General features: G+C 39.4%; 1 protein-coding gene and 1 non-coding gene across 3 annotated transcripts; both read right to left on the bottom strand.

The window, feature by feature from the left end:
- Positions 1 to 475: 475 nt before the first annotated feature.
- Zcchc8 (zinc finger CCHC-type containing 8) lies at positions 476 to 27,571 on the bottom strand. 2 transcript variants are annotated; one of them, XM_077796836.1, is made up of 14 exons: positions 27,246 to 27,571; positions 25,720 to 25,762; positions 24,010 to 24,084; positions 22,485 to 22,590; positions 19,913 to 19,990; positions 16,755 to 16,858; positions 16,573 to 16,638; positions 15,931 to 15,991; positions 15,343 to 15,485; positions 14,927 to 15,069; positions 12,460 to 12,581; positions 9,053 to 9,139; positions 8,677 to 8,794; positions 476 to 2,894 (listed from the first exon to the last, which is right to left on the bottom strand). In XM_077796836.1, the coding sequence occupies exons 1-14, from the start codon at positions 27,442 to 27,444 to the stop codon at positions 2,119 to 2,121; spliced, it is 2,121 nt and encodes a 706-aa protein (XP_077652962.1). In that variant the 5' UTR covers positions 27,445 to 27,571; the 3' UTR covers positions 476 to 2,118. The 2 variants fall into 2 exon arrangements, with proteins under 2 accessions (XP_077652962.1, XP_026258714.1); XM_026402929.2 differs by lacking the exons at positions 16,573 to 16,638; positions 16,755 to 16,858; positions 22,485 to 22,590; ... (1 more) ...; positions 25,720 to 25,762; positions 27,246 to 27,571 and having other exon boundaries at positions 19,913 to 19,981.
- LOC113192794 (small nucleolar RNA SNORA9) lies at positions 23,426 to 23,559 on the bottom strand. The gene has a single exon (XR_003302060.1). It is a non-coding gene; the product is annotated as a small nucleolar RNA SNORA9 (small nucleolar RNA).

Genomic DNA, 27,571 nt, shown 5'->3' with positions numbered 1-27,571 from the left:
TAAAGATCAAACCCTGTGCCTCACATGTGCTGGACATGTGCTCTACCACTGAGCTACAACCCCAGCCCCTCTACCATGATACATTTCTTGAGTGTGCTGCTTCTCTTACTCACACCATTTCCTGTACATCCCAATGTGCATTTTATCTGGGGCTAAAGGGTTATCTTCCTGCAAGTCTTCAAATCCAAATGAATGCTTGAGTCAGTGGTCTTGGGAACTTGAAAGCAAGCAGGCCTCTCTCAGTGATTCTCCCATTATCCCCAAACAGCCCCACACCTTGGCCCCTTTTCATAAATACTTTTGCTGTCCAGGAACTGAGGGAACCACGTGTTTCTCCCACTAAGTGTGTAATCTTCTGAAAGGCAGTTTCTGTTACTTCTTTTATTGCCGAAAAGCACACTGTGTGCCCTCAACAAGTAACTGAAGAAATAAAATAGGAGACACTTTTTGAGAAAGCAATGTTTTTATAGCGCTTTTGACAGGGAGGCAGTACAGTGGTCAAGTCTGGGTCTGGGGGTTGCTTACCAGCTGTGTCTTAAGTGCTTCCCTCTAAACAAAATGAAGTTAATAGTAAACATGGGACAATGCACAAAAATACCTTAACACAACACCTGGCATAATAATTGCTAAGCTATGTCTAGATTCACAGAGGACTCTACCAATGGAATATTTAAAGGGACATTTAAACAACTACTTCTATGATTTAGGGTGCAGTCAAATCTTTAGTCGAAGGTTGGTCTTTTAAGAACCACATCTGAAAACTCACAAGTCCCTTTAACCTCTCTGTGCCTCCCTATGTAGTATTTGCCTGACAGAAATGTTGAGGCTGCTCTATATCGACTACTGTTAAAGGGTTACTTTATTATGTATTTAAACTCAGAGAAAAAAGTCAGAAGTATTTAACATTTTATTTTAGCAAGTTCTATGAGGGCCTTAAAATTAACTTGTCCTTTTATATAATTTTCCTTCTCTTTATTGTTATAGAGCAGTAAATATGATAATTCAAGTTCCCCAAAATGAAAAATCCAGAATGGTTCTATATTGCTCCCTCTGTTGGCCTGGGAGCAGGATAACATTACCTGAGACTAGAACTATTAGTCTTAAGTGGTCTTGAACTATAAGACCACTTAAGTTCCTGGACTTGACCAACTATAAACATGTAACAGCATTTCACATAAAGAAAAAAATCATACTTTCAGCTCTATCTTCTATATCTGATGTGCAAAAGCAATTAATTTATATCTACTGTTTAATTCTTAATGTTAGGGTTCAAATCCAGAGTATTATTTTTGTACAAAGTTTAGCTGCCCTCTTTTCATTTTGTAAAATAGCTACTTAAGAGATTCTGCTCTTTTCTATATTTAAGGTGGAAATTCTCTGAAAGCACCCAAGCTTGCAATTTCTTATTTCCTTTGCTGTCACTAATTTTCGCAACCACATAATTTTCTTCCAGATTTAAAAGGTTAATAATTTAACTGTGAATCACTTTTTTATATTCAAAGTCTTAGGTTATGTATATGAAAACTAATTTATTAAACCTCTGTACACAAAAGGGAACATAACTGTATAGTAAGCTTATATGAAGAATGAAGGTACAAAAAAACAAAATTGTTGTTAAAATTGATACATGTAAATCTTACAAAAATACCCCAAATGGGATAAAGCTGCTCATCCCTGATTTTTCTCATTTGGTTGTCAGAGTTGAAATATGAATTTAAAATGGTTAGAATTTTTTTAAAAAAGTGATATATTAAACTTATATACAGGATAATTAGCAAAATGTAGAAAGGGAAAACAATGTACAAAAGACAGATAAAAAACATCACTCTTGACAGACACTCACAATCCAAAAATAGTATAAACCTTAACAAACTATCTCTGAACCAGCTCCTACGTACATTCCCCCTGCAGGTTTTGTGGGTGAGAATAAAATACAAATTAGTGAGCCCAGTCTTTCCATTCTTTAAGATAGGCTTGACTTGAGACCACGATTCAACCTTGGATAGATTTTTAAACAGGGAGGGACGAATAGGAGAACAATTTTTACCCATCACTTGGTACGCATCAACAGAACACAGTTACAGATAATTAAATGGCTCTTGGTGCCACAACAAGCAGTTATTCGCAAGTTTTTTTGTTTTTCTGCTGGTTTCGGGGAGAGTTCTTTAACAAGTTTCTTATCCTGAGGTACATTCCAGTAGATTCTGCCATATTCTCAAATTCAAACGGCGTTATTCCAGTTGCAAACTTGCTCATGTCAGGTATAGGGCTATGAACTTTAGAGGCTGTTGAAGAACTGGTGTCCACTTGAAGGGGCTTCTGGCTACCTCCATTCCTGACGTTACAGTTTGATACAACATCACCACTGTCGAGCAGAGCGTCTCTGGAGCTCACCTCTGCAGATTCCTCCTCTTCATTCTGACAAAGCGGGGTGGTCTCAGAGGCTGGGCTTGAGGGAGGTTCAACTTCAGCTGTCTTTGCACAAGTGTCTGGTTGCTCAGACTCCTCCAGCGTTGGCTTTTCGGCTGTTTTCCCTTCTGGGATAGGAAGGTCAAGATCATTTGGGCAAGGTGACGAGGCAACGGAGTTTCCAGTTAAAGGTGTGTCCACAGGAATATCAGAGTCACTATTGATGCTCTCGGCCTGCTCAAGAGCTGCCCATATCCGCCTCTGTTGTTCTTCAAGTTCTTCCAGAGTCAGTGCATCCTCATCCACAGCTGTGCTCCGGGTTTGGGGTGAGTCACTGGGAGTCAGTGGCGGGGTCCCCTTGGGGAGTGGAGGAGTGAAGAGGGGTGGAGGAGTTCCCCGTGGCAGTGGAGGAGGAGTGCCAGGAGGCAATGGTGGTTGAAACTGAAAAGCTTCACTGCTCTGAGAACCATGTGGCACCTCCACATCTGAAATGAGAATGTTGAGAGATACTTTACAAGGTGTAAGAGCATTTGATTTTGCAAAAATTTATTATTTGAACTTGGAGGTATCTAGAGGTCCAATAGTCAAAAATAACTGACTTGAGGGGGAAAACTGGACACCGTGACCATGACCTAATGTCCTCAATGCACTGAAGAAGACTGTCTGCAGCGAGAGCTGTCAGGATTTCTTGAACCAAACCCCCAGGAGAGCCACTCCATGCCATGTACATGGTTTCAGACAGAAGAGATACAGAGTAGTTCCCAGGGAAGGTGCTGTGGCTGAAGACTGGTTCCTGGCCCAGCACAGTAGGAAATCTGACTGAAGTGCAGGTGGGCTACACAGTGTAGCCAGGCTGGGGGTGGAGTGAGGATGAAGGCAGGAAGACACCTGAGGCATTTCCCATGAGCCTCTAATCTGGACTCCTTGCTCACCTGTGGGCACACGTATCACCTGTGTGTCCCTCAGCTACCACCTGTCTAATAACCAAGTGCCTTTTCCTAAATCTGGACTTTTATCCTATTTACGATTCTTACTAATGGCACCACCACTGTTATCTGCTTGGAGTATCACAGATGGAAGCTGTTCTTCATTGGAGTCCTCTCTTTTTTTCTCTTCTACCCACAGGACCTGGGCCTTCAAGGTCCCTTTGTTCCTATTCACTGCCATAACCACTACCTTATTTCAAGACCATTATCACTGGCCAGGAACAGTGGCATTGTTGTGGATTCATCCTTCTTGTATCTGTCCTCTGAACTCTAGCTAATCTTTCTAAAACATCATCTGGCCCTATGGACTTTCCCATTTCAACGAGAAACCCTTTAGTGCCTTCCCATCCCTATGGGATGAAGTCTGATCCTTTCCTGTGCTAGTAAGGCCTCTGTGACCTGGAGTTTCCTGACTCTATCCTGCTTCCCTTACTGCCCAGCTTAAACACAGAGTTGCGCTGTCAGCCACTGTGCAGGTACCTGTGCGTTTCTCTCCAAATGCTTCCCTGCCCCTGCTCATCTCCCTGGCAAATTCACCCCTTGAATTGCAGCTCAAAATCACTCTTTTTAGGACCTACAACTTCATTCAGTATGGTTCCTCAGTGTTTCCTCTGTGCCACTATTAATTACAGTCTGTAATCAGGTCTGTGGCAGCGAGATGTCGTATTATTGTAGACCACCATGCTGGTAGCAAAATGTTGACACACCTGCAATCACTGGTGACAGAATGGTAACTAAGACAGAGATCTGTCTTACTCATCTGTTTTTCCTGTCTACAGAGCGATCATAAACACAGTATGGATTTTAAAAATGTGAAAAACCCAGCCAAATCTTGAAACCTATGTAAAACCAGTCTGAATTTTACTGAACAGGCAAAAAGATTTGCAAAAACAACACACTGTTACTTATAGGGCTGGGGATGTGCCTCAGGGTTGAGTGCCCCCGAGTTCAACCCGTGATCCCCCCCACCAAAACAAAAACAAAAACAAATGTACAAGCCAGATACAATGGCATCCCAGTTACTGGGGAGGCTAAGGTAGGAGGATTGAAGTTCAAGGCCATCCTGGGGAACATAGCAAGACTCTGTCTTAAAGAAAGAAAAGGGGCTGAGGATATAATTCAGTGTTTATTTAGCATGTACCAGGCCCTGGGTTCAATTCCCAGTATCACAGGGAATAAATGATGAATAAATAAATAAATAAATTATAAACAGCTTAAAGTCAAGTTTCATTTCAACAAAACATCACAACAAACACAATCAATATAAGAATGTTATAATAAATAAGAACACATTTAGGTAGTTGTATTTTGCAATTCCAAACTGAATCACTGTACCCACAGATTTGGGACATAGACCCTTTTCTACTTATACGCTTCTAATAACATTTTTCAACCAGAAAGTAACAATGAGATGTCTCAATGTTTCTCCTTCCTGGGAATGAACTGTCACAGAGGTCACTCAAGCTACTTCTCTGCAGGGGACTGTGCACTACAAGGCAGGAAGAAACTGGGATGGGGGCAATCTAGAGGTGGACAGGGCCTTGATTGTTAGACCATGAGGCCAGAGTTCAGTCAGCAGGCCCACTTGGCTCCTTTACTAAGCAGCCCTAATAACTGACCTTGACAAACTGATTATCACCTTAGTTGTTCAGACACAGGTGGGGAAGGGGACACTTAGTCTATTAGCTGGGAACACTGAAAATTAACAATCGGGTTGACAGGGTATGGGGAAACACCTGGAGAAGTTTTTGGTGGGCTCAAGATAATGTGGCTTTGGGCTGTGGGCCTTAGTGTGTACACAGGCTCACAGGGCCTCTTTTCAGTCTGGTTTAGGCAAGAAAGCTTGTGCCAACCAGTCCTTTTTTTTTTTTTTTTTTTTTTGGTGGTACTCAGTATTGAACCCAAGGTCTTAAGCATGCTAGGCAAGTGCTTCACCACTGAGTTACATCCCCTTAACAGGTCTCATTAAGTTGTCTGGACTGGCCTCAAAACTTGCACTCCTCCTGCCTCAGTCTCCTGAGTCACTGGGTAAATATTATAGGCATGCGCCATTGCACCCGAAAACCATCAGTCCTCTTAGGCACCAATGGGTAGATGATCTTTTTTCTGGATGGGTTCTGTGTGCATCACACAGGTTCTAAATAAATCAGCACTCCTTTAACAAGTGCTAAATCTATTGCCCAAATCCCATTCTGCATGGAGCCAAGGAAGTGAGGAAGGTGGAGGCACTCATTGCTTTAGTACCAGGAGTCCCACCGCACTATGGGGCCCAGGCTGGTAGAAAACGGGTAGAGAAAAAGGGACAGGGAAAGAGCAAAGAAGAGAAGGAAGGAGAGAGAGGGAAAGGGAAGAGGGGTAGAGGGAGTAAGAGACAAAGAGAGAAAGTTCCCCTGGAAGTACAAGAAATAAAGGAAAAAGTCCCCTGCTATGTGTGTGGACCTGATGACAGGTTGCCATTAAATCCCCAAACTTTTGAGAGATGATAGCTGTGTCTCAAATGATTTAACAAGCACAGGTGGCTTTGTGCAACCATGAGGGTAAATGGCTTTCTCCCAGTATTTTATAAATAGCATAAGACCAAAATATTCACTCCAAAAAGTTTCTAGGCAGTGGGGACAGATAACTGGCACTGAGACTGAAACCATTTCTACCCTCATGAGGAAACACTGGATCCTGGTCTTTGATAACACTGAGAAATGCTGGGTTCTGAGGATATACTTTTGTCTGGGTCAACTGCTTTAAAGGTTTGGGAAATTACAAAATTGTCAAAATTTCATGAGTATGGGATGGGGTTCTGGTTTAGCGGTAGAGCACTTGCCTAGCATGTGCAAGGTGCCGGGTTCAATCCTCAGCCCCACATAAAAACAAATAAATAAAATAAAGGTATTGTGATCAACTATAGCTAAAAAAACAAAAACATATATATATTTCATGGGTATGTGGCAAGGGCTATTATAATTCTGTTCCCTATTAATTCTCTGGTCTTGTTAATAATTGAGACGGGGTTCCCTATTAACTCTCTGGTCTTGTTAACAATTGAGACTGGGTTCTCTATTAACTCTCTGGTCTTGTTAACAATTGAGATTGGGCTAGGTGCAATGGCACACACCTGTGATCCCAGATGACTAGGAAGGAGGCTAAGGTAGGAGGATAGTGAGTTGAAGGTCAGCCTGGGCAATTGAGTGAAACCCTGACTCAAAATAAAAATAAAAACACAAGAGCTGGGGCTGGGCACAGTGGCACATGCCTGTAATCCCAGCAGCCTGGGAAGCTGAGACAGGAGGATCATGAGTTCAAAGCCAGTCTCAGCAACTTAGCAAGGTCCTAGGCAACTCAGCAAGACCTTGTCTCTAAATAAAATATAAAAATAAGGGCTGAGGATGTGGCTCAATGGTAGAGTGCTTGCCTAGCATGGACGAGCAATGGGTTTAACCCTCAGCACCACATAAAATAAATAAATTGACAAATAATAAAATTTTAAATATATTTATACATACACATATAAAAAAAGGGCCAGGGATGTGAATCAGTGGTAAAATGACCCTGGGTTCAATCAATCCCTGGTACCAAAAGAACAACAAAAAAAAGTAGGAACCAATGAACATGCATAAGGCCTGGGGTTCAATCTCCAGTACCAAAAAAAAAGAAAAGAAAGAAAGAAAGAAAGGGCTGGGAATATAGCTTAGTGGTTCAATTTTAGCAGGATTGTGACACACACACACACAGGATAAATATATTGAAGTAACGCTGCAGGCGCAGGAAGTCCAGGTTGTGAACTCTAACCAGACATCCAGAATCCCTGTGGCTGAGAGTATGCAGAATAAAAAAATGGGGAAATAATTTGGCAGCTTTGATTATGGACTTCTGAAGCCACTTTTGCAACATAATTCAATTTTGGACTTTAATTCCTTTGAATTTTAAGGGGATTTAGTCTGTAACTTTTAAATTCTCCTTGGGAGTTTGAAAACTAGAGAGGGGTTCATATTCAAGTTTGAGGTAAGGTACATTGCTGTAATCTTATTATTAGAATGCTTTTTAAATTTTTTAATTTAAATATAAGGCTGGGATCAAACCCAGGGTCTTGTATAGGTTAAGTACACACTCTACCTCTGGGCTACATCCCACTCCAATTATTGGAGTATTCTTTTTTAACACAATAACTTTATTTATTTATTTTTACGTGGTGCTGAGAATTGAACCCAGTGCCTCTCACTTGCTAGGCAAGTGTTTACTGAGCCGCAACCCAAGCCCTGGAGTTATCTTTATGTATGTCATCTTTTTTTTTTTTTAGTTGTCAATACACCTTTATTGTACTGATTTATATGCAGTGCTGAGAATCAAACCCAGTGCCTCACACATGCTAGACAAGTGCTCTGCCACTGAGCCACAACTCTAGCCCTGTATGTTATCTTAATGTCAACACTTCACCTCACTTCAGAACATCTGACATGCTACACAGGACAAAAGTAGCTAGGTGTTGCTGGGCCCACTGGCACATGCTTGTAATCCCAGTGACTCAGAAGGCTTAGGCAGGAGGATCTCATACTTGAGGCCAGTCTGGGCAACTCAGTGAGACGCTATCCCAAAACAAAAAATAAAAAGGGCTGGGGTAACATAGCTCAGTGACAGAGGGTCCTGGATTTAGTCCCTAGTAAAAAACAAACAAACAAACAAAATATAACTAGGCATAATTTAGAATAAGAGTGATTTTCAGTTTTGGATTGGGAGTGACCTTGTAGTTTATCTAATCCACACAAAGCCTGGATCTACTCCAGAGTTTTCTGGGGGGAAAATCTAAACTAGTAATCTAAACTATAATCAGAAGTCCCAGGGGGAAATACAGAGAAGCAGTGGTTGGTATTGGGGGAAAAGAGGCTCCAAAAGAGGGGAGGTCTGTTCTGAGCTGCCAATGATTTGCTCAAAAGGACTGTCACAATCCCGGTACCCACAGGTTCCATAGGTAAGTGAAGAGGGTTAAGAGTAATTAGAGGAAAAGGCCAAAGCTGCCAGAAGCGCACATGCTGTCCACTGGTTATCCCAGAGCGAAGCCCTGATCAGAGGGGTGGTCTAGCTGTTGCCCTCTAGGTGTGTTAAGTGTCAAACTCAGGGATTCAGGTAGCTGGCCCACTTGGTTCTCACATTAAGTGTGGCTTCTAATTCAGCTTCAGTGATAGTGGTGATGCTCTGATCTCTAATAAAGGAATATCACCCTTTATATGGACTCAGGAGCATGGACTCATCATGCCTACTTACTGAAATCAAAACCAGAGATGAGACCTACCTGAATCAAGCTCCATGTCAGCGGGAGAATCTGCAGAACTACTTTCCTTTCTCTGCTTCTTTGGACTACCAGGGCTGGACTGAGAGGAAGACCGCTTACTGCCAGACCTCATGCTTGGCTAAAGGAGTAACCACACGGACACAAGTGAGATGGGACGAACGGAGTACTAAACACCAACCTGCACTTAACTGATATGTAGAAAACCAGTATGGAGCCAAGTCTAGGTAACTGGTGAATCCTGCTGTTTTTCTTTTGATTCCTCAGAAGACAGGAATTTAGATACAAACACGATAATGCAATAAGATACTAATGAGTTACAAAATCTCACAGCTATATGCCATAATGTTTATAGACCACACCTTTAAAATCTATTTACCACTTGGAAGTTAGAAGTAAGGTAACTGGCAAACACATCCTTCTGCTGACATGCCTGCATTGGTATGGAACCAAACATCCTCCATTCCTAATGATGAAAACAGAAGAAAAAAGAAGTATGTATTTGGAAAATGTCATTTTTTGAAATTTTGCTCGAAGGAAGAAAGTGAAAATTTCAAATTACATTTCTGCTTTTTGTATCTTTTCCTTCATTGGAAATTAAGGGAAAAAAAAGTGTCAAGTAAAAGGAAGAATAAAATCTGCCTGTAAAATGACCAAGACAAGACTGAAAGACCAAGTGGCCTGAAAAGTTCTATCTACTGCAGGCAACAACTACAGAACCTGTTCTGAGCCTCCCAGCCCTTGTTTCTCGCCCTCCACTCACTGTGCCTTCCTCCTAACATACACACACCAAGTTTTCAATCTTCTGTTCTTTCCCTTTCCAAATAGAGTACAGTAGTGTTCTTTAACTCTGTTTATTCTCTCTCATCTCCAATAACACAATCAGCAGTTGTTTGTTGTTCTTTCTAAAAATATGTTTAGTTGTAGATGGACACAAGCCTTTATTTTAATGTGCTGCTGAGGACTGAACCCAGTGCCTCACACATGTCAGGCAAGCACTCCACCACTGAGCCACCACCCCAGCTCGTCAGCAGCTTTTCTTCATCAGAATCCCTTTGTCCTCTTGTGAAACTTAAACTGGATGGTCTGAGTCAGTTAAGTCTAAAGGTAGACTCATGGATGTGCATTGCTACTGAGGACCAGGAATTCTGACAGACTGGTTCTTGGACCCACTTCCAGAAGCAAAGATGGTTTGCATCATACAATTTAAACCTGTCCTGTGTAAGTTCATCATTTGTATCTATTCATAGACTCTAATTTCAGATCTTTGGCTTCTTCCGAACTGCTTAGTTCCCAAGAACACTAGGAATACAGTTATATTTAAAACAACAACACAGGGCTGGGGATGTGGCTCAAGCGGTAGCGTGCTTGCCTGGCATGCATGCGGCCCGAGTTCGATCCTCAGCACCACATACAAACAAAGATGTTATGTCCGCTGAAAACTAAAAAAATAAATATTGGGTAAAATTGGGAGTTCATAACCCACTTGAATCAAACTGTGAAATATGGGGCTGGGGATGTGGCTCAAGCGGTAGCGCGCTAGCCTCGCATGCGTGTGGCCCGGGTTCGATCCTCAGCACCACATACCAACAAAGATGTTGTGTCCGCCGAGAACTAAAAAATAAATAAATAAAAATATTTAAAAAAAAAAAACTGTGAAATATGATATATTAAGAACTATGTAATGTTTTGAATGACCAACAATAAAAAAATAAATAAATAAATATTTTAAAAAATTCTTTAAAAAAAAACAACAACGCAATAGTTAATTGTTGAGGGGGCTGGGGTTGTGGCTCAAGCGGTAGCGCGCTCGCCTCGCATGCGTGCGGCCCGGGTTCGATCCTCGGCACCACATACCAACAAAGATGTTGTGTCCACCGAGAACTAAATAAAATAAATATTAAAAATTCTCTCTCTCTCTCCCCTCTCTCCTCTCTCACTCTCTCTTTAAAAAAAAAAAAAAAAATAGTTAATTGTTGAATCTTGAAACCTAAGATGAAAGTTGAACAAAAGTATGGATAAACATTCATATACAGAATTGAGAAATTTTGCCATGTGGGGAAAAAAAAAAAAAAAAAAAAAAGAGAGAGAGAGAGAGAGAGACAAAAGGCGTGGTGGTATACACCTGTGATCCCAACAAGTCCAGAAGCTGAGGCAAGAGGCCTGCAAGTTCAAGGCTATCCTGGGTGACCACTGAGACCACCTCAAAATTAAAAAAAAAAAAAAAAAAAAAAAAAAATTAAGGGGTTGGTAATCTAGTTGAGTTGTAAACAGCATGTGTCTAGCATGTGTGTGGCCCTTTGTTCAATTCCCAGTAACACCAAAAAAAGAGAGTGCAAGCTAGAGAGATGAAATGAGAGAGAGAAAAGGAAAAATAAAAGTAGCAATAACAAAAAATGACAAGCAGGTTGGGTATGGTGATGCATGCCTACCATTCCAGCTACTCAGAAGGCTGAAGTAGGAGGACTGTAATTTAAGGCCAGACTGAGCAACTTAGAGAAACCTTGTCTTGGGCTGGGGATGTGGCTCAAGCGGTAGCGCGCTCGCCTGGCATGCGTGCGGCCCGGGTTCGATCCTCAGCACCACATACCAACAAAGATGTTGTGTCCGCCGAGAACTAAAAAAATAAATATTAAAAATTCTCTCTCTCTCTCTCTCTCTCTCTTTCTCTCTCCTCTCTCACTCTCTCTTAAAAAAAAAAAAAAGAGAGAAACCTTGTCTTAAGCAAAAGAGTTATAAGACATTTAGGTTTACTACAGATAGAAATTTATTTCCCAACGGGGCTGGGTTGTGGCTCAGTGGTTGAGCACTTGCCTAATGTGTGAGGTACTGTGTTCCATCCTCAGCACCATATAAAAACAAACACAATAAATAATTTAAACATATAAGTTACAAATTTAGGGCTGGGGATGTGGCTCAAGCGGTAGCGCGCTTGCCTGGCATGCGTGCGGCCCGGGTTCGATCCTCAGCACCACATACAAACAAAGATGTTGTGTCTGCTGAAAACTAAAAAAAAATAAATACTAAAAAAAAATAAGTTACAAATTTACTTTTTTTTAATGTAATATAACTGCTACAGTACATAAAGTTTTTTTTTAATATTTATTTTTTGGTTGGACACAATATATTTATTTATTTTTATGTGGTGCTGAGGATCGAACCCAGGGCCTCTCATGTGCTAGGCGAGCAAGCGCTCTACTGCTGAGCCACAACCTCAGCCCTAAAGTTTCTTTTTATAATACGTTATATTTTAGGGCTGGTGATGTGGCTCAAGTGGTAACGCGCTCGCCTGGCATGCGAGGGGTGCTGGGTTCAATCCTCAGCACCACATAAAAATAAAATAAAGATGTTGTGTCCACCGAAAACTTAAAAAAAAAAAAAAAAAAGCTATATTTTGAATAATATTCTCTCTCTTTTTGGTACCAGGGATTGAACCCCGTGATGCTTTACCACTGAGCTATATTCCCAGCCCTTTCTATTTTTAATTTTTGAGATAGGGCCTAAGCAACTTAGCTCAGGGCCTTGCTAAGTTGCTAAGGTTGGCCTTGAACTCGTGATCTTTCTGTCTCAGCCTCCCAAGCTCCTAGGGTCACAGCCATGTGCTACCACACCCAGCCTCTTTTTTGTGTGTGTGAGAAAGGGCCTTGCTATGTTGTCCAGGCTGCCACATGAATGCTCAGTCAGCTGGGATTATAGGTGAGTGCCACCATGCCAGCTAATATTTAATACTGTGAACAATCTGTTACATAATCATGTCACATTCCAAAATAAAAACAATATACTTACATCTGGAATTCCTCTGGGAGTAGATATGTTAAAACCTGGATAGTTTACCAATTTCGACAGATCATAAGTAACACTTTTATTCTGCTGTACTTCTCCAACTTCTGATTCTCCATCAGCATCATCTATTATAGACCAGGAAAAGTGTTAACATTGCAAGGTGCTAATATGTCCCTCCCTATACCAGAACTATACCTAGAAAGTGTTTCACTGCCAAATAATTAGTCTGGGAATTAACTTTAATTAGAATTTTTCTGAACCACTAAAATAGAATTTTTAAGCAATGTGGAGGGGCTGGGGATGTGGCTCAAGCGGTAGCGCGCTCGCCTGGCATGCGTGCGGCCTGGGTTCGATCCTCAGCACCACATACCAACAAAGATGTTGTGTCCGCCGAGAACTAAGAAATAAATATTAAAAAAAATTCTCTCTCTCTCTCTCTCTCTCCTCTCTCACTCTCTCTTTAAAAAAAAAAAAAAAAAGCAATGTGGATATATTACTTTGATAAAAAGAAATACGTAATTTTTTTTTTTTTTTTTTTTTTGGTGCTGGGGATCGAACCCAGGGTCTTGTGCATGCAAGGCAAGCACTCTATCAATTGAGCTATATCCCCAGCCCTATGTTAAAACCTTAAGAAACTTTTTTCTGCAGGTTGCTTAAAATTCCATTTTGCATTGACCTTATGATTTGACTAATGCTCTATTCCAGTGTTTCTCATTTGATAAAGAATTACATAGTGTCTATTATGTGCCAGATGATATTTCATTTCCAGATAGTGTTTTTTTTTTTTTTTTAAGAGAACTTTAATATTTATTTTTAGTTTTTGGCCGTCACAACATCTTTCTTTGTACGTGGTGCTGAGGATCGAACCCGGGCTGCACGCATGCCAGGCAAGCACACTACCGCTTGAGCCACATCCCCAGCCCCCAGATAGTGCTTTAAGTGGTTTAAAAATTTTAACACTCATAAGGCTGGAGTTGTGGCTCAATGGTAAAGCGCTGATCCTCAACACCACATAAAAATAAATAAATAGGGTTGGGGTCGTGGCTCAATGGTAGAGCACTTGCCTAGCATGTGTGAGGCACTGGGTTCGATTCTCAGCACCACATATCAATAAATAAAATAAAAATCCATCAACAACTAAAAATAAACAAATAAACAAACAAACAAACAAATAAATAAATAAAGGTATTGTGTCCAACTACAACCAAAAAATAAATATTTAAAAAAAAACACTAATTTTTTTTTTTTGGGGGGGGGGCGGGTATTGGGGATTGAATCCAGGAGCACTTTACTACTGAGCAACATCCCTAGTCTTTTTTATTCTTTATGTTGAAACTGAGTCTCCCCAAGCTGGGAGGCCCGGAATCTGTGATCCTGATTCAGCCTTCTAAGTCACTGTGCCTGGCAACTCAAATTAATCTTTACAAGAATCCTAATAGGTATATTTACTAAAACCACTTTACAGATAAGAGTCATCTTTGAAGAATATTTGTAAGCCATTTTATTTAATTTTGAAACCTACTAAATAAATCAAGCATTAAATTTACTTTCCTATACTACCCAAATACCCAAGGCTACCAAATAATTTATAAAGAGAAGCTTCCCTTCACTTTTTGATATTTTCATTTTATCTCATTTTCATTCTCCAGCCCTTTTAATACTCCACCTACCCCAGTAATGGGGACTGAGCTCAGGGGTGCTTTACCATTGAGCTATATCTCCAGCCTCCCCCCATTTTTAATTTTTTTTTTTTTAGTTGTAGTTGGACACAATATCTTTATTTATTTTTATGTGGTGCTGAGGATTGAACCTAGTGCCTCACATGTGCGAGGTGGGTGCTCTACCAATGAGCTACAGGCCCAGTCCTCCAGCCCTTATAAATTTATTTTTGTGACAAAGTTTTGCAAAGTTGCCTAGACTGACCGGCTGCCTCAGCATACTGGGTAGCTGAAATTTCAGGCATGTGCCACAGAACCTGGCTGTTTTTTTTTTTTGATTAAAGAATCACAAGAAAATGGGATAGCAATGGCTGGTCTATTTAATGTGCACTGAATTATCTAAAAAATATGATGCACCAGGCATGGTGGTACACACCTATAATCCCAGTTACTTGGGAAGTTGAAGAAGAAGGATTACAAATTGGAGGCCAGCCTGGACCACTAATAGATCCTGTCTCAAAATAAAAACATGGTAGCACACGCCTGTAATCCCTGTGGCTCAGGAGGCTGAGGCAGAAGGATTGCTAGTTCAAAGCCAGCTTCAGCAATTTGGGTGTGAGGACCTAAAGCAATTTACAGAGACCCTGTCTCTAAATAAAATATAAAATTGCACTGAGGATATGGCTCAGTGGTTAAGTGCTCCTGGGTTCAATAAAATATAAAATAAAAAGTGCTGGGGATGTAGCTCAGTGGTAGAGCACTTGTTTAGCATGTGCAAGGCCTGGGTTCAATCCGGGTTCAACATACTATACCTTTTCCATCATAGAGTGCAAGCCCTGAATTTTCCAATTCAGCTTCTTTGAGCCACCCTGGTGGGTACCCTAGCTGGCGCATCCGATAGATAAAAGGAGGAAGACTCTTGTCTGTCACACCTAGTGCATCTTGAAGTTCCTCACTAAGTAAAAATAAAAAGGAAAAAATATTGAATTCTTGCTTGCACACAAACAAGGTTCTCATATTTTACAACATTCTTATATTACACAGCTTGGAGCATGGTGCCTAATAAGCACATAGTTAACATTATATAACTGTCATTGAATGAATTGATGTATTATTCTGTAGATCTTGCCAGGGCACTTCCATCCTGAAAATTTTCCTGAAGAGGCATAGAATGTTCTAAATACTAAGGAAGTAAAAATTGATATCTAAGATAAAATAACATTAGTACCTAATAACTCCTGGCTTGAATCTCCCAAATCTTTCTTCTACTTCTTCTGCATGGTATCGTTGCTGAAAATTCTGACTGTTTGCCTCACCACAAGCATCCATATACTCTTTTCTCTTTTCGTTTATTCGAGCAGCATTTCGGGGCTAAATCATAATGTTTGAAAAGAATGGTATCAAGCAATTTAGAAACATTTCAGAAATTAAATAATCAGGATTTTTTTAAGGTAAAGCAAGCAAATTGTTTTAGTTTCAATGTTTAAATCAAGCCTAAAAGAGGATGAATATTTTTGAAAACTAAGCAAGAAGAGTAGTCACTTTAATTTCTTATTACCTCGGTGTTATCAGAACATAAAATCAAGTTTATAGAATAAACTGTCTAGAAATTAACTGTCATGACATCTCATTTATTCATATCAAATAGAGTACTGTAATAAATTATTGTTTAAAAAATGTAATGTCTTAAACTATAAATACAGATTTGAAAAGATTTCAAGTTAAAGAGCACTTCACACCACACTATGCCATAAATGTGTAAAATACATCAGCAAGCTCTCGTTCAACAACATTTTTTTATATGAGAGAAATTTACCATTGGGCAATCTTTCATTTGATGTTCTTCAGAACCACAATTGAAACAGTGAGGCTTTGGCCTATTTGGTCAAAAAAACAAAAATTTTCATAAATAAAAACATAAAAGCAAATCATTAAAATTCTAGATGACAGTAAAGTGTTATCAGAGACAAAAAAGCAAGTGGATGACAGATCACTATAATCTGCAATAACGAGTACACTGGCTCTCCTGTACTCAGTGATTTAAACAAACAGCACTGTGCAGTCTTTTAACCAAGAACCTTTCTGTTCCTGACTCATTTACTACCTCTTCTGAATTTTTTCAGTAGTTAATAACAAAAGAATTGAGTCAAACCAACCATCGTGTTTCCTTTAGGCACCATGGAAAGAAGGCAGGTGGTTCTAAGACTGCGATCACATTGACAGCAACAATTACTTCTTTCCACCCTCCCAGGCACATTATGTGCGAACCAATGAATTCCAAGAAATAAACGATCAATTTTAACATTTACTATATCTACATATTGGAATTCTAGCTGAATCTAGAATTTTCTTTACAGTAAACCAGCAATAAAAAATATTAACTTTTCAAGCTAAAAGAGTTTATGCTTTTGGTATTAAAAAACAAAAAGAATAAAACAAAACAACTCCCCACACAAACCTTTTTGCCTTTACTTGTATTTCTTGCCCTTCTAGAGAAACAATGTGGCTGAAGACTTGCTGGTACCTTTAGTGAATTTTATTAAGGAATAGTTATCATAGTCTGTAAAATTTGGTAAACTTTTTTAAAGGTGAACTTAGTGGCAAGATGCATAAAAGATCTTCATTCACTATGTAGGATACTTGGGTATTTCCCATCCTTCGGTAAGCTGAGGGTTTTCATTTAGTAGCGGTTGCCCCAATTTATCAAGGCAAAAATTAGTAAAATACAGGACACTTCCTACAACCTGCAGAAGACAAGTCAAAAAATATTGCTATTTAAGCAGGAAAAAAAAAAAGACATTAAATTATGTAAGACTATGATTACCTGTTTTTAACAATTTATTTTTGGATAAAATTATTAGAAATAACAACTCTCTAGTTAAGAGAGCCAGATTTTGATGTGTAAGTAAAAGCTACAACTGAGTTTTTCCTCTGTATTAAATCATTACTATCAACTACACTCTCTCAAATAAAAAATAAAAACCTTGACTCTTATATGTCCCTCCAGTACCCCATTTCTTTGCACCAAGATCCCCAGGCCCTACTATTTATTGGTTTCATTTCTTTTGTTCCCAATCATTTCTTTCCCCTCCAAGATTTTGGAGAAATTTCATTCAGACAAGTTGAAAAAACAGTACCATGAATACTCTTGTACCCTTCACTGAAATTCAATAATTGTTAATAATTTGATATTTTTCTGTACATGTCTCTCTTTACACACACACACACACATTTTAGCTCAGCCATCTGAAAGTCAGTTGCACACATCATGAAACTTCATTCAGTACGAGCCTTCTAAGAGTAAGAACATTTTCCTACAAAGCCTAATACCTGTCATACCTCAGAAAACTAACTCCCTAGTGTCATCTATATGTAATACTTATAGTTCTCCCCATCTGTCCCCAAAAGTTGATGTTGTGTATTTTTTCTTTTATCTAATATATGTGTGTGTGTGTGTGTGTGTGTGTGTGTGTGTGTGTATATATATATATATATATTTTTTTTTTTGTAATGACACTGCCACTCTCTCTTAAAACATTTTCAGTAATGTTCTGTTCCTATCACTGCACTATGCTTCTTGACAAATGAGCTTTGTAAGGACCTCCATGCAGTCAAATTCAACCCACAGTTGTCAGTCTTCACCTCAACCTATTAGCAAGAGTTGGCAGAACTGATACCTCCTTCCTCTCAGAAATATTTTCCTTCCTTGGTTTCCAGGACACCTACCTTGCTGACCAAGGTAGGTGGGTCTTTGCTAGATTCCTTTCTCCACCTTCTATATACTGGAAGTATGTAGAAGTATCTGGGACACAGTAAGCAATACAGTGTTGGCTTCTGCCTGTGGGCTTCCCCTTCCTTCTACTGTCTGATGTACTCTTACTCAAACTGCAGCTTCAGCCCTGCTCCTTCAGCTCATCCAGGTCTTGACTCAGAGAGGCTGTCACCAACTACTCATACAAGCCACCTACCCCATAGTCTCAAACTCTTTGCCATGTTTTATTTTTCTGGAAAGCCTTGCTTTCTTTCACTAGAATTTAAATCAGTGAGAGCCAGGACTTTACCGTTTTTGTCACTGCTGTGTCCCGGGAGCCTAGAATGATTCCTGGCACAAAGCAGCATTCAGTAAACATTTCTTGCTATTTCTTAAAGGACTAAATTAATAAATACACAAAACTCCCAATTTCTAGGATGTTACTTTAAATCTCAGAACCTTAAAGTTGGAAGGGAAATGAAAAGTTACCTACTTCAGTTCAGAAATCCTTCTTTAGAGTTTTCCAATAACATCCTACTCTTTGACTCCAGTAACATGGGAATTCAATTTTTTAAAAATACAGTGCTTGGGGCTGAGGTTGTGGCTCAGCAGTAGAGCGCTCACCTCGCACGTGCTAGACCCTGGGTTCGATCCTCAGCACCACATAAAAAAAATAAATAAGTGAAATAAAGGTATTGTTTGCAACTACAACTACAAAATAAATATAAAAAAATAAATAAATAAAGATATCGAATCCAACTACAACTAAAAAATAAATATTAAAAAAAAAAATACAGTGCTTGGGGCTGGGGTTGTGGCTCAGCGGTAGAACGCTCACCTGGCAGGTGTGAGGCCCTGGGTTTGATCCTCAGCACCATATAAAAATAAACAAAAATAAAGGTATTGTGTCTAACCAAAACTAAAAAATAAATATTTTTAAAAAAAAATTCAGTGCTGGCCTGGGGATATAGCTCAGTTGGTACAGTGCTTACTTCACACACACAAGGCCCTGGATTCAATCCCCAGCACCACAATAAATAAATAAATAGATAAATAAATAAATAAATATTCAGTGCTGGGGGTCAAACTCAGGGCCTGATACCTATGAAATAGTCTATCACTAAGCTCCAGTACTGGCCTGTCTGTTGAATTCTTTTTTTTGTTGTTTTTTTTAAAAAACCTTTCTTGGTACTAGGAATTGAACCCAGGGTTGCTCTACTATTGAGCTACATCCTGACCCTTTCACTATTTTTTATTTTGAGACAGGGTATTCCTAAATTGTCCAGGCTGGCCTGAACTCACGCTTCTCCTGCCTCAGCTTCCTGAGCATCTGGGATTGCAGACATGTGGCAGAATTCACTTTTTTTTAAAGCACTGGAGATTGGACCCAGGGCCTTATGTAGTGACCAATGAGCTACACCCCTAGTGTGACTTTCTAAAAGATGAGTTGAACTGAAGCGCCTCTACTCAATTTAATCACTGATTCTAATTCTTTCACTTGGAACCATAAAGGGTGATTGATAACAACTTTCATTCTGTTTGCAGAAATGTGACATTCCTTGTAAATCTTTTCAGTAAAGCTTGGGCTCTTCATCCTCACAGCTGATCCCTATGTTTAATATTGTGGTACATCAAAGGAAGATAATATTCCATAAACACAAAAAACTAGCCTTATTTTAATAGAATCCAGAACTACATGTATATCAACTTTTAAAAAAATTACAAGTTGCAAAGTCAGACCACTATATTGTGTCAGCACTACAGAATTTTACATAGATATTGAAAGGCCTTTATGTAGATCACCCCTAATAAGCTTCTATCTTCACCCAACAGTTTAGTCTGTCAACATTTTGAATTTCAAATCTGCCATTTGTTATATTAGCTATTCAGTTCCCTCTATTTCATTTTTCTATAAATTCAACAATCATGTTTCCTACATCTTAGTCCTTGAAAATATATAGGGAGGTTGGTTAGAACAAAAACAAAATCCTCTAAAGTCTGTCTATTGTGCCTGTAGGTCATAACACAACAGTTATTAAAAACTTACACTAAATGCTTCCTTGTTGTTTTTAATGGCACAGGATTCTTCAGCTTTATGGTCCTCTTCTAACACAACACTAGATGGCTAAGGACAACCAGAAACATATATTACAAAGCAGTAACCAATTTTTTAACAACTTTAAATGTCAAATACAAGTCAGTAAGTTTCATAAAATTTTAAATTCATCATGGTAATAGAGTTTAGAAGGTAAGTGAGGAAGGTTTATCAAAGAAATTTCAGAAGGCAAGGGAGAGAAAAAGACAGCTTCTTCTGAAACATTTGTGTTAATCAATGTAACTTATGAAATTTTGTATCTGTAAGGTGGCAAGGCAGACTTTATCTTGAAAAACAATAAATCAAGCCAGACATAGTATACAGTTTTACATTACTTGTCAATACTGATAATATATCCCTCAGACTTAAGCAATTATATAATTCTTAAGTATTCTTTGAATTAGCACTTGCATAGTAGGCATAAGGCCCTGGGTTTGATCCCCAGCACCAGGGAAAAACAAAAACAACAACAACAACAAAAAAAAACGTAGTTTAATTGGTAAATGTTACCTTTATAAAAACTATATATGAAGCCAGGCTTAGTGGCACACACCTGTAATCCCAGCGCCTCAGGAAGCTGAGGCAGGAGGATGGCAAGTTGAAGGCCAGCCTTAGCAGTTTAGAGAGACCCTGTCTCAATATAAAAGAATTGGAGGTGGGGTGGGGGGGCACTGGGGATATAGCTCAGGTGGTAGAGTGCTTGCCTAGCATCATGCATTAGGCCCTGGCCAGGGTTCAATTCCTAGCACCACCACCAAAAAAAAAAAAAAAAAAAAAAAAAAAAAAGGAACTGGGGATGTAGCTCAGTGACAAAGCAGCTTTGGGTTCTAAATAAACAAAACAACTGTATAGGAAACTGGGCATGACAGTTCAAGTCCATAATTCTAACAATTTGGGAGAATGAGGCAGTAAAATCTCAAGTTCAAGGCCAGCCTGAGTAATTTAGTAAGACCCTAAGTTATTTTTATTTTTTAAAAAAATAAAAAGTGCTGGGGATGTAGCTCAGTGGTAAAACACGCCTAGGTTCAATCCCTAGTATCACAAAATACACAGAAACCTGTATGAGCCAGGATATTGAGGAAACTATAATCCAAGTTATTGGGGAGACTGAGGCAAGAGGATCACAAATTCAAGGCCAGCCTGTGCAATTTAGCCAGATCCTATCTCAAAATAATAAAACTAAAAGGGCTGGGGATATATCTGAGTGGTGGAGTGTCCTAGGTTTAATCCCCAATACCACAATCAATCAATCCATTAATCAAATAAACATTCTATATGATATATAAAACAAAGGATAAAAAATTTAATCAGAACAATTCATTCTCCAACCCCTGATGATAAACAGCTATATATCCTTATTTGAGTGATTCTATATATCTTAAATTTTAATTTATAAAAAGCCCAGAGGCTGAGTGCGCCTGTAATCCCAGCAGCTTGGAGGCTGAGATAGGAGGATCGCAAGTTCAAAGCCAGTCTCCGGGGCTGGGGATGTGGCTCAAGCGGTAGCGCGCTCGCCTGGTATGCGTGTGGCCCGGGTTCAATCCTCAGCACCACATACAAAAAAAAAAACAAAACAAAGATGTTGTGTCCGCCGAAAACTAAAAAATAAATATTAAAATTCTTTCTGTGTCTCTCTCTCTTAAAAAAAAAAAAAAGCCAGTCTCAGCAAAAAGTGAGACACTAAACAACTCAGTGTAGACCCTGTCTCTAAATAAAATACAAAAAATAGGGCTGGGAATGTGGCTCAGTGGCTGTGTGTCCCTGAGTTCAATCCCCAGTTACTCACCTCCCCCCAAAAGCCCAGAAATCATAATTCTGATTTTTTCCCCCCTAGTCTGGGAATCAAACCCAGGGACACTCTACCACTCAGCTATATTTTCAATAGTTCTTCTTCTTGTAGTATTGGGTATCAAACGACCGTGGGCCTTCACCATGCTAGCCAAATGCTCTACCACTCAGCTACATCTCCAGTCTCCTCAGGCCTTGTTCTTTATTATATTTAATCATTTCTATTATTTATTTATCTTTCGGTACTGGAGATGAAACCTAGGGGTACTTTTACCCCCGAGTTACATCCCTATTCCTTTTTATTTTGAGACAGGACTCGTTAAGTTGTTGAGGATCTCACTAAGATATTGAGGCTGGGCCTTGAACTTGTGATCCTCCTGCTTCAGGCTCCCAGTCACTGAGTTACAGGAATGTGCCACCATGCAGAGCTGCTGAAATTAACTTGCTGCTCATGACCATGTATCCAAGTTAGGAAACAAGGGGGAAAAAAAACCAAAAAACAACCCTTTAGATGTAGCCAAATCTGAATTTGATCCTGAGCAAAGAGGCCACATCCAGAGGAAAACCAGGTGGCTGCCTTGATCAAACTCTGGAGAAGGAAGCTGGTGGAACAAGGGAAGGTGAACAGGCAATCTTAACAGTCCCTGTGGTTTGGATTCAAGAGGATCCCCATGGCCTAATAATTGTCAGTGAAAAACAACCTACTCATCTTAAAAATCTCTTAAATTTGAAATACCTGGGGCAAAAGATTAAAAGAAGTCTTTTCCACATCATTTTTCTGCTGTTCCTCAAATCTTTTTACTAAATTTGAAACAAATTCCTCTATTTCTTGATGATATTGCCTGTGTAAGAGGACAAGATGGTCAGAACCCAGAGAAAAACATTTAATAGACTGAAATCTTCTGCATTATTTATTATAAGGTGTCATGTCTTAATCTTGTTTTATTTTCAGAGGTTTATCAAATCACCAACTCTTTGTAACACTTAGGAACCTGCTCCCTAGGAAAAATATACATTGTTGCCAAGTTAACTAGATAACCTAATATAGTTCTTAGCATAGGAGAGCACTGAACAGTTGTGTATAGAATGGACTTTATTTATAAATTCTATATGCTTAACTTCTGAATAGACCTCCAAAATAAATGCCTCAAAATTCAAAGAAATAAAAGGATTAAATAATGAAAAGCTCCTTTGTTGTTTCCTAATCACCTATTTCTGCAACCCAAAGATAATATATTCAGTTTTTCCATATCCTCCTCCCAGAAATTCTTCATGCATATATAAGGAACCACCCATTTAAATAAGAAACTAGAAAAAAATAATAAAACCAAAATATATTGCAGGAAAAATATACTGCTTTCTCTATCACTCCAGGTCACTGACTATATTCATCAAATATTCTATAATGCTCCATATAAGAGACGTCAAAGGAACTGATATCTTGTTAATGCTGTAACTGGGCAGCCATACTGTCTCAGGCTCAGGCCAACTGTGCCAAAGGCCAGCTCTGCCCAGCACCTTCCTGCGGGTACTGCATTTACCATCCAGATTCCTACCCCACCCACAGAGTCTTCGCTTCCACTTCTACTGAGATGAAGCCTGGCATGTGTTCCCTTTATCTTCTTTACCATGATCAGCACATAAAAAAAGAAATAAGTGACTTGGGAGGGGGAAAACAACTGTCTGAAATGCCTACGACCAAGCTCTAAGGATGGGACAGGGCAAGGCCTCAAACCACTTCAAGACACTCTAGCAAGCACTGTAGGAATGCTCTGAGTTACCCAAACTCCAGCATGCTGGAAGGCTTGCACAGGTCTAGTTTTGCTGTGAAAGAAAAATATAATGTGGGAGGTTTTAAAGATTAGTTACCTGATAAAAAATTCAGTTATCTGATTCTGGGAGAGAAATGGCTATTATTATTATTATTCTGATACTGTTGGTCCTTATTCTTATTAGAAGTAAGCTCTTACAGGTGCTTGTTCAGCTACTTAAGAGGAAATAAAATTAGTATATTGTTTTCCCATATAAGAAATTAAGGACATAGAAAGGTTCCATGACCTGCCTAGGTTCACAGATATAGAAAGTAGAAGTCCAGATTCAAATTCAAGTCTATAAAACTCCCATGGCTTGCTTTTAATCTTTATTTCAAATATTTTAACTCTAGGAGGATCTTAAATAAAATAACAAATTTAATATAAATACAAAAACAGCATACTTATAGAAGACATTAATGCATATTTAAGGAAGAGAAAATTACTTACTTTGAAATAGCATTGTTCATAAATAGAATTTGTAATAAAGGTCCATCTAACTTAGTATTGTTCACCAATATTCCACTAAAACAGAAGTTAAAATATATTTTTAGAAGATATCAAAGTAATATGTATATATATGTACATATATATAAAACAGTTATTTATTTATTTTTTTAGTTCTCGGCAGACACAACATCTTTGTTGGTATGTGGCGCTGAGGATCGAACCCGGGCCGCACGCATGCCAGGCAAGCGCGCTACCGCTTGAGCCACATCCCCAGCCCTAAAACAGTTATTAATAATTCTTAATTACTAAAGATAATATATAATATTAATAATGTAGTATAAACAAGATGAAGAACCACCAAGAATTTCAGTTTTCGCAAGAAAAATCTAGGTTTTCACCAACTATATCTACTTCAATGATTGATTTTACACAGAGGTATCTCTTACTCAACATTTTTTTTAAATATTTTTATTTTTATTTTTTTAGTTCTCGGCGGACACAACATCTTTGTTTGTATGTGGTGCTGCGGATCGAACCTGGGCTGCACGCATGCTAGGCAAGCACGCTACCACTTGAGCCACATCCCCAGCCCTCTTACTCAACAGTTAAAAAAAAATGTTTCAGCAAAAAATAAGAACCACAGTTAATCTTTCTTGTCTTTTCTTTTGTGCTAATCAAACCCAGGACATCATCCCCAGTATAATCTTTCAATTTTTAACCAAAAAGCTTCCTTCCTTAAGGGCTATTTTCTTTAAAAATCATGGGAGGAAGGAAAGGATAAATCAACAGATTAAAAGAACATATTTCTAGGGATGGAGATACAGCTCAGTTGGTCGAGTGCATGCCCACATGCCCAAGGCCCTGGGTTCAATCCCTAGCACCACAAAAAAAGAAAAAGAAAAAAAAAATGTATTTCTAGCTGGTGTGGTGGTACACACCTGTAATCCCAATGACTTGAGAGGCTGAGGCATGAAGATCATAAGTTCAAAGGCAGCCTCAGCAATTTAGCAAAGCCTAGTCTCAAAAAAAATAAAATAAAATAAAGAAAGGGCTGGCGATGTAGCTCAGTGGTACAGCATCCCTAGGTTCTATCCTTAGAGCTGCTTTAACACAAAACCAAAAAAACCTTTTTCTTCTTCTAAAATGTTGTGTCTTGAATAATTTCTATGAACATATTTAAATTATACAAATAAATCTTTGGCTAGAGGAATATTATAAAATTTAATTTAAACTTCCCAGAATGTTTTTTGAATAGGAATAGCTGTGTTGATAATTTGCTAACTAACTACTAACTATTAACATTTAGTCAAAAATTTCTGGATTGGGGCTGGGGATGTGGCTCAAGCGGTAGCGCGCTCGCCTCGCATGCGTGGGGCCCGGGTTCGATCCTCAGCACCACATACCAACAAAGATGTTGTGTCCGCCGAGAACTAAATAAAATAAATATTAAAAAAAAAAAAAAAATTCTGGATTGTGGTTCATAATACTTTCTCCTAGTGAGGCAGTTTAAAAGATTTATGCACTTATGAGAATTTAGATTTTACCCCCAGGAGTTAATAAAGAACTAGTATTCTAATTCCTTTAGAGTATGTTTAACAAATGACAATGATAAAATAAATCCTATACCCCTTTTGAAAGAAATTCTGATTATATATTAATATCCAGATAAATAATAAGGGACAACTATGTTGTAATTTCAAGATGTCATACCTTGGTCGAGTTAGAATGTTCAACTTTCTTTTAAGTTCTTGATGTTATTACTTGTTAAGGAATATTAATCCTCATTAAACAGAATCATGCAAATCACAAAATTCAACTTAACTATCAACACTCTCACTTTTGGTATCAGAAAGCTGATGATATACTTACTAAGCACCTGTTTGTTTGCAGGCAAGGCGTTTGGTTTTAAAGCCAAAAACATTTACATCCCTTTGAATATATGTATACATATATTTTTTTGTGGGGGGGGGTACTGGGAACTGAACTCAGGGGTGCTCCACCACTGAGCCACATCACCAGCCCTGTTTTGTATTTAATTATTTAGAGAGAGGGTCTCCCTGAGTTGCTTAGGGTCTCACTAAATTGCTGAGGCTGGCTTTGAAGTCTCGATCCTCCTGCCTCAGCCACAATTACAGGCGTGTGCCACCAGGCCTGGACGTATATAACACAATCCTGAAGTTAAAAAGTCTAACAGACTAAACCATTATTCAAATAACGGTGTCCATGGCACAAGTTTAAACAGCCAATTAGGAAACTTATTCTAAGTCAAGGCTTCATTATACGAGGAAAGCAAACGAAGAGTAATTAAACAGTTAACAACTGAAGAATCTAGGATGGAATTATAAATGTCCTCCAACTGTTCCTATCATGAGAAAATTTTCATAATAAAAAAAATTAGGGGGCTGTGGATATGGCTCAGTTGGTAAGAGTACTTGCCTCGAATGCACAAGGCTCTAGGTTCAATCCTCAGCACCATTAAAAAAAAAAAAAAAAGTACATGAAAAAAAATCAGATTTCAAAAACCTTAAAAGCTTGACATACTTTCCACACTTAAGGATCCTTGCAAATTTCAAAAGGAAAACTGAACCAAAATTATCTATATATAGTTTTCCACACTCTAATAGTGAAAACAAACACATTAGCAAATCCAGAATGTAATCAGGTCACTAAAGCCAAACGGAAACTCACTTGGCACGTTTCCCCCAAAGCAATGAAATGCAACCTAGCTTAAGGTGGAAGAGCTCTAAAAGTAATTCTCAATCCTAATTAAACAAGTAATTAACCATATCTCTTTGCAAGACCCGATTCCTCAAGACCCCCAACTCTGCATCCTAGGACCATCTGCTTTTGCGCCGCCATCAAAGAGCTCAGTATTCGGTATCGCCTAACATACTATATAGTAAGACTGTCTCAACTTGAGCTTGTCTGCACTGAATGAAATTGGATCATGAAGTCAAACAGAGGGGTAGACGTGGGGATCTGTCTGCAATCTAACAGCTAAGCAGTCTAAAATCACCCTAAAAACGGAACCTAGTAGGGAATGCAAGGATGGACTCCTAAGGAGACGGGTTTCCAACACCGAGGTTTGCGCGGAGGCCTCGGGGCAGCTTGCGCAAAGCCCACCAGCGAGGGCGGCAAAAGGCTTGGAATCCCGGCCCCAGTGGAATCTCCGCCGCGTCCGCGCCCCGCACGGACCCGCGCCCCCGATGACAGGGCCCGGCCAACCGGAAGGATATTCTCGGCGCGGAGCTGCTCGAGGGTCTCCTCGCACTGCCGAAGCCGCTCCCGCAGCTCCGCGTCACCAACCCCGTCCTCGTCCTCCGGGTCGCCGTCGTCGTCCTTGAAACGGGTGTGAACGGGCTTGGGAATCGACTCCTCCGGGGGATCGAAAGCCTCGAATAGCTCTAGGTCGCCAAAATCCACCTCCGCCGCCATCTTGGGTTGTGGGAAAGATTCGAGAAGAGGCGGAGCGGGCCACCGCGGCAGGGGACGAAGGTTGTAGGGCGGGTCCGCTCTCCAGGCTCGGGCCGCGCGGGGACAGCGAGTAGGGTGTTCTCCACAC

Source organism: Urocitellus parryii, chromosome 3 (genome assembly GCF_045843805.1).
Source record: "Urocitellus parryii isolate mUroPar1 chromosome 3, mUroPar1.hap1, whole genome shotgun sequence".
In the NCBI taxonomy this organism is placed as follows: domain Eukaryota; kingdom Metazoa; phylum Chordata; class Mammalia; order Rodentia; family Sciuridae; genus Urocitellus; species Urocitellus parryii.
This window is presented reverse-complemented; position numbering and strand designations above follow the sequence as displayed.

Bases quoted from the DNA above. Each gene is read 5' to 3' on its own strand.
- Zcchc8 (XM_077796836.1), bottom strand. From the start codon at position 27,444: ATGGCGGCGGAGGTGGATTTTGGCGACCTAGAGCTATTCGAGGCTTTC. The intron at 22,591-24,009 runs GTAAGTAATTTT...CCTCTTACACAG, and splicing joins ATGAACAATGCTATTTCAAA to GCAATATCATCAAGAAATAG. The intron at 16,859-19,912 runs GTAAGTTTTTAA...TGTCTTCTGCAG, and splicing joins ACAACAAGGAAGCATTTAGT to GTTGTAGGAAGTGTCCTGTA.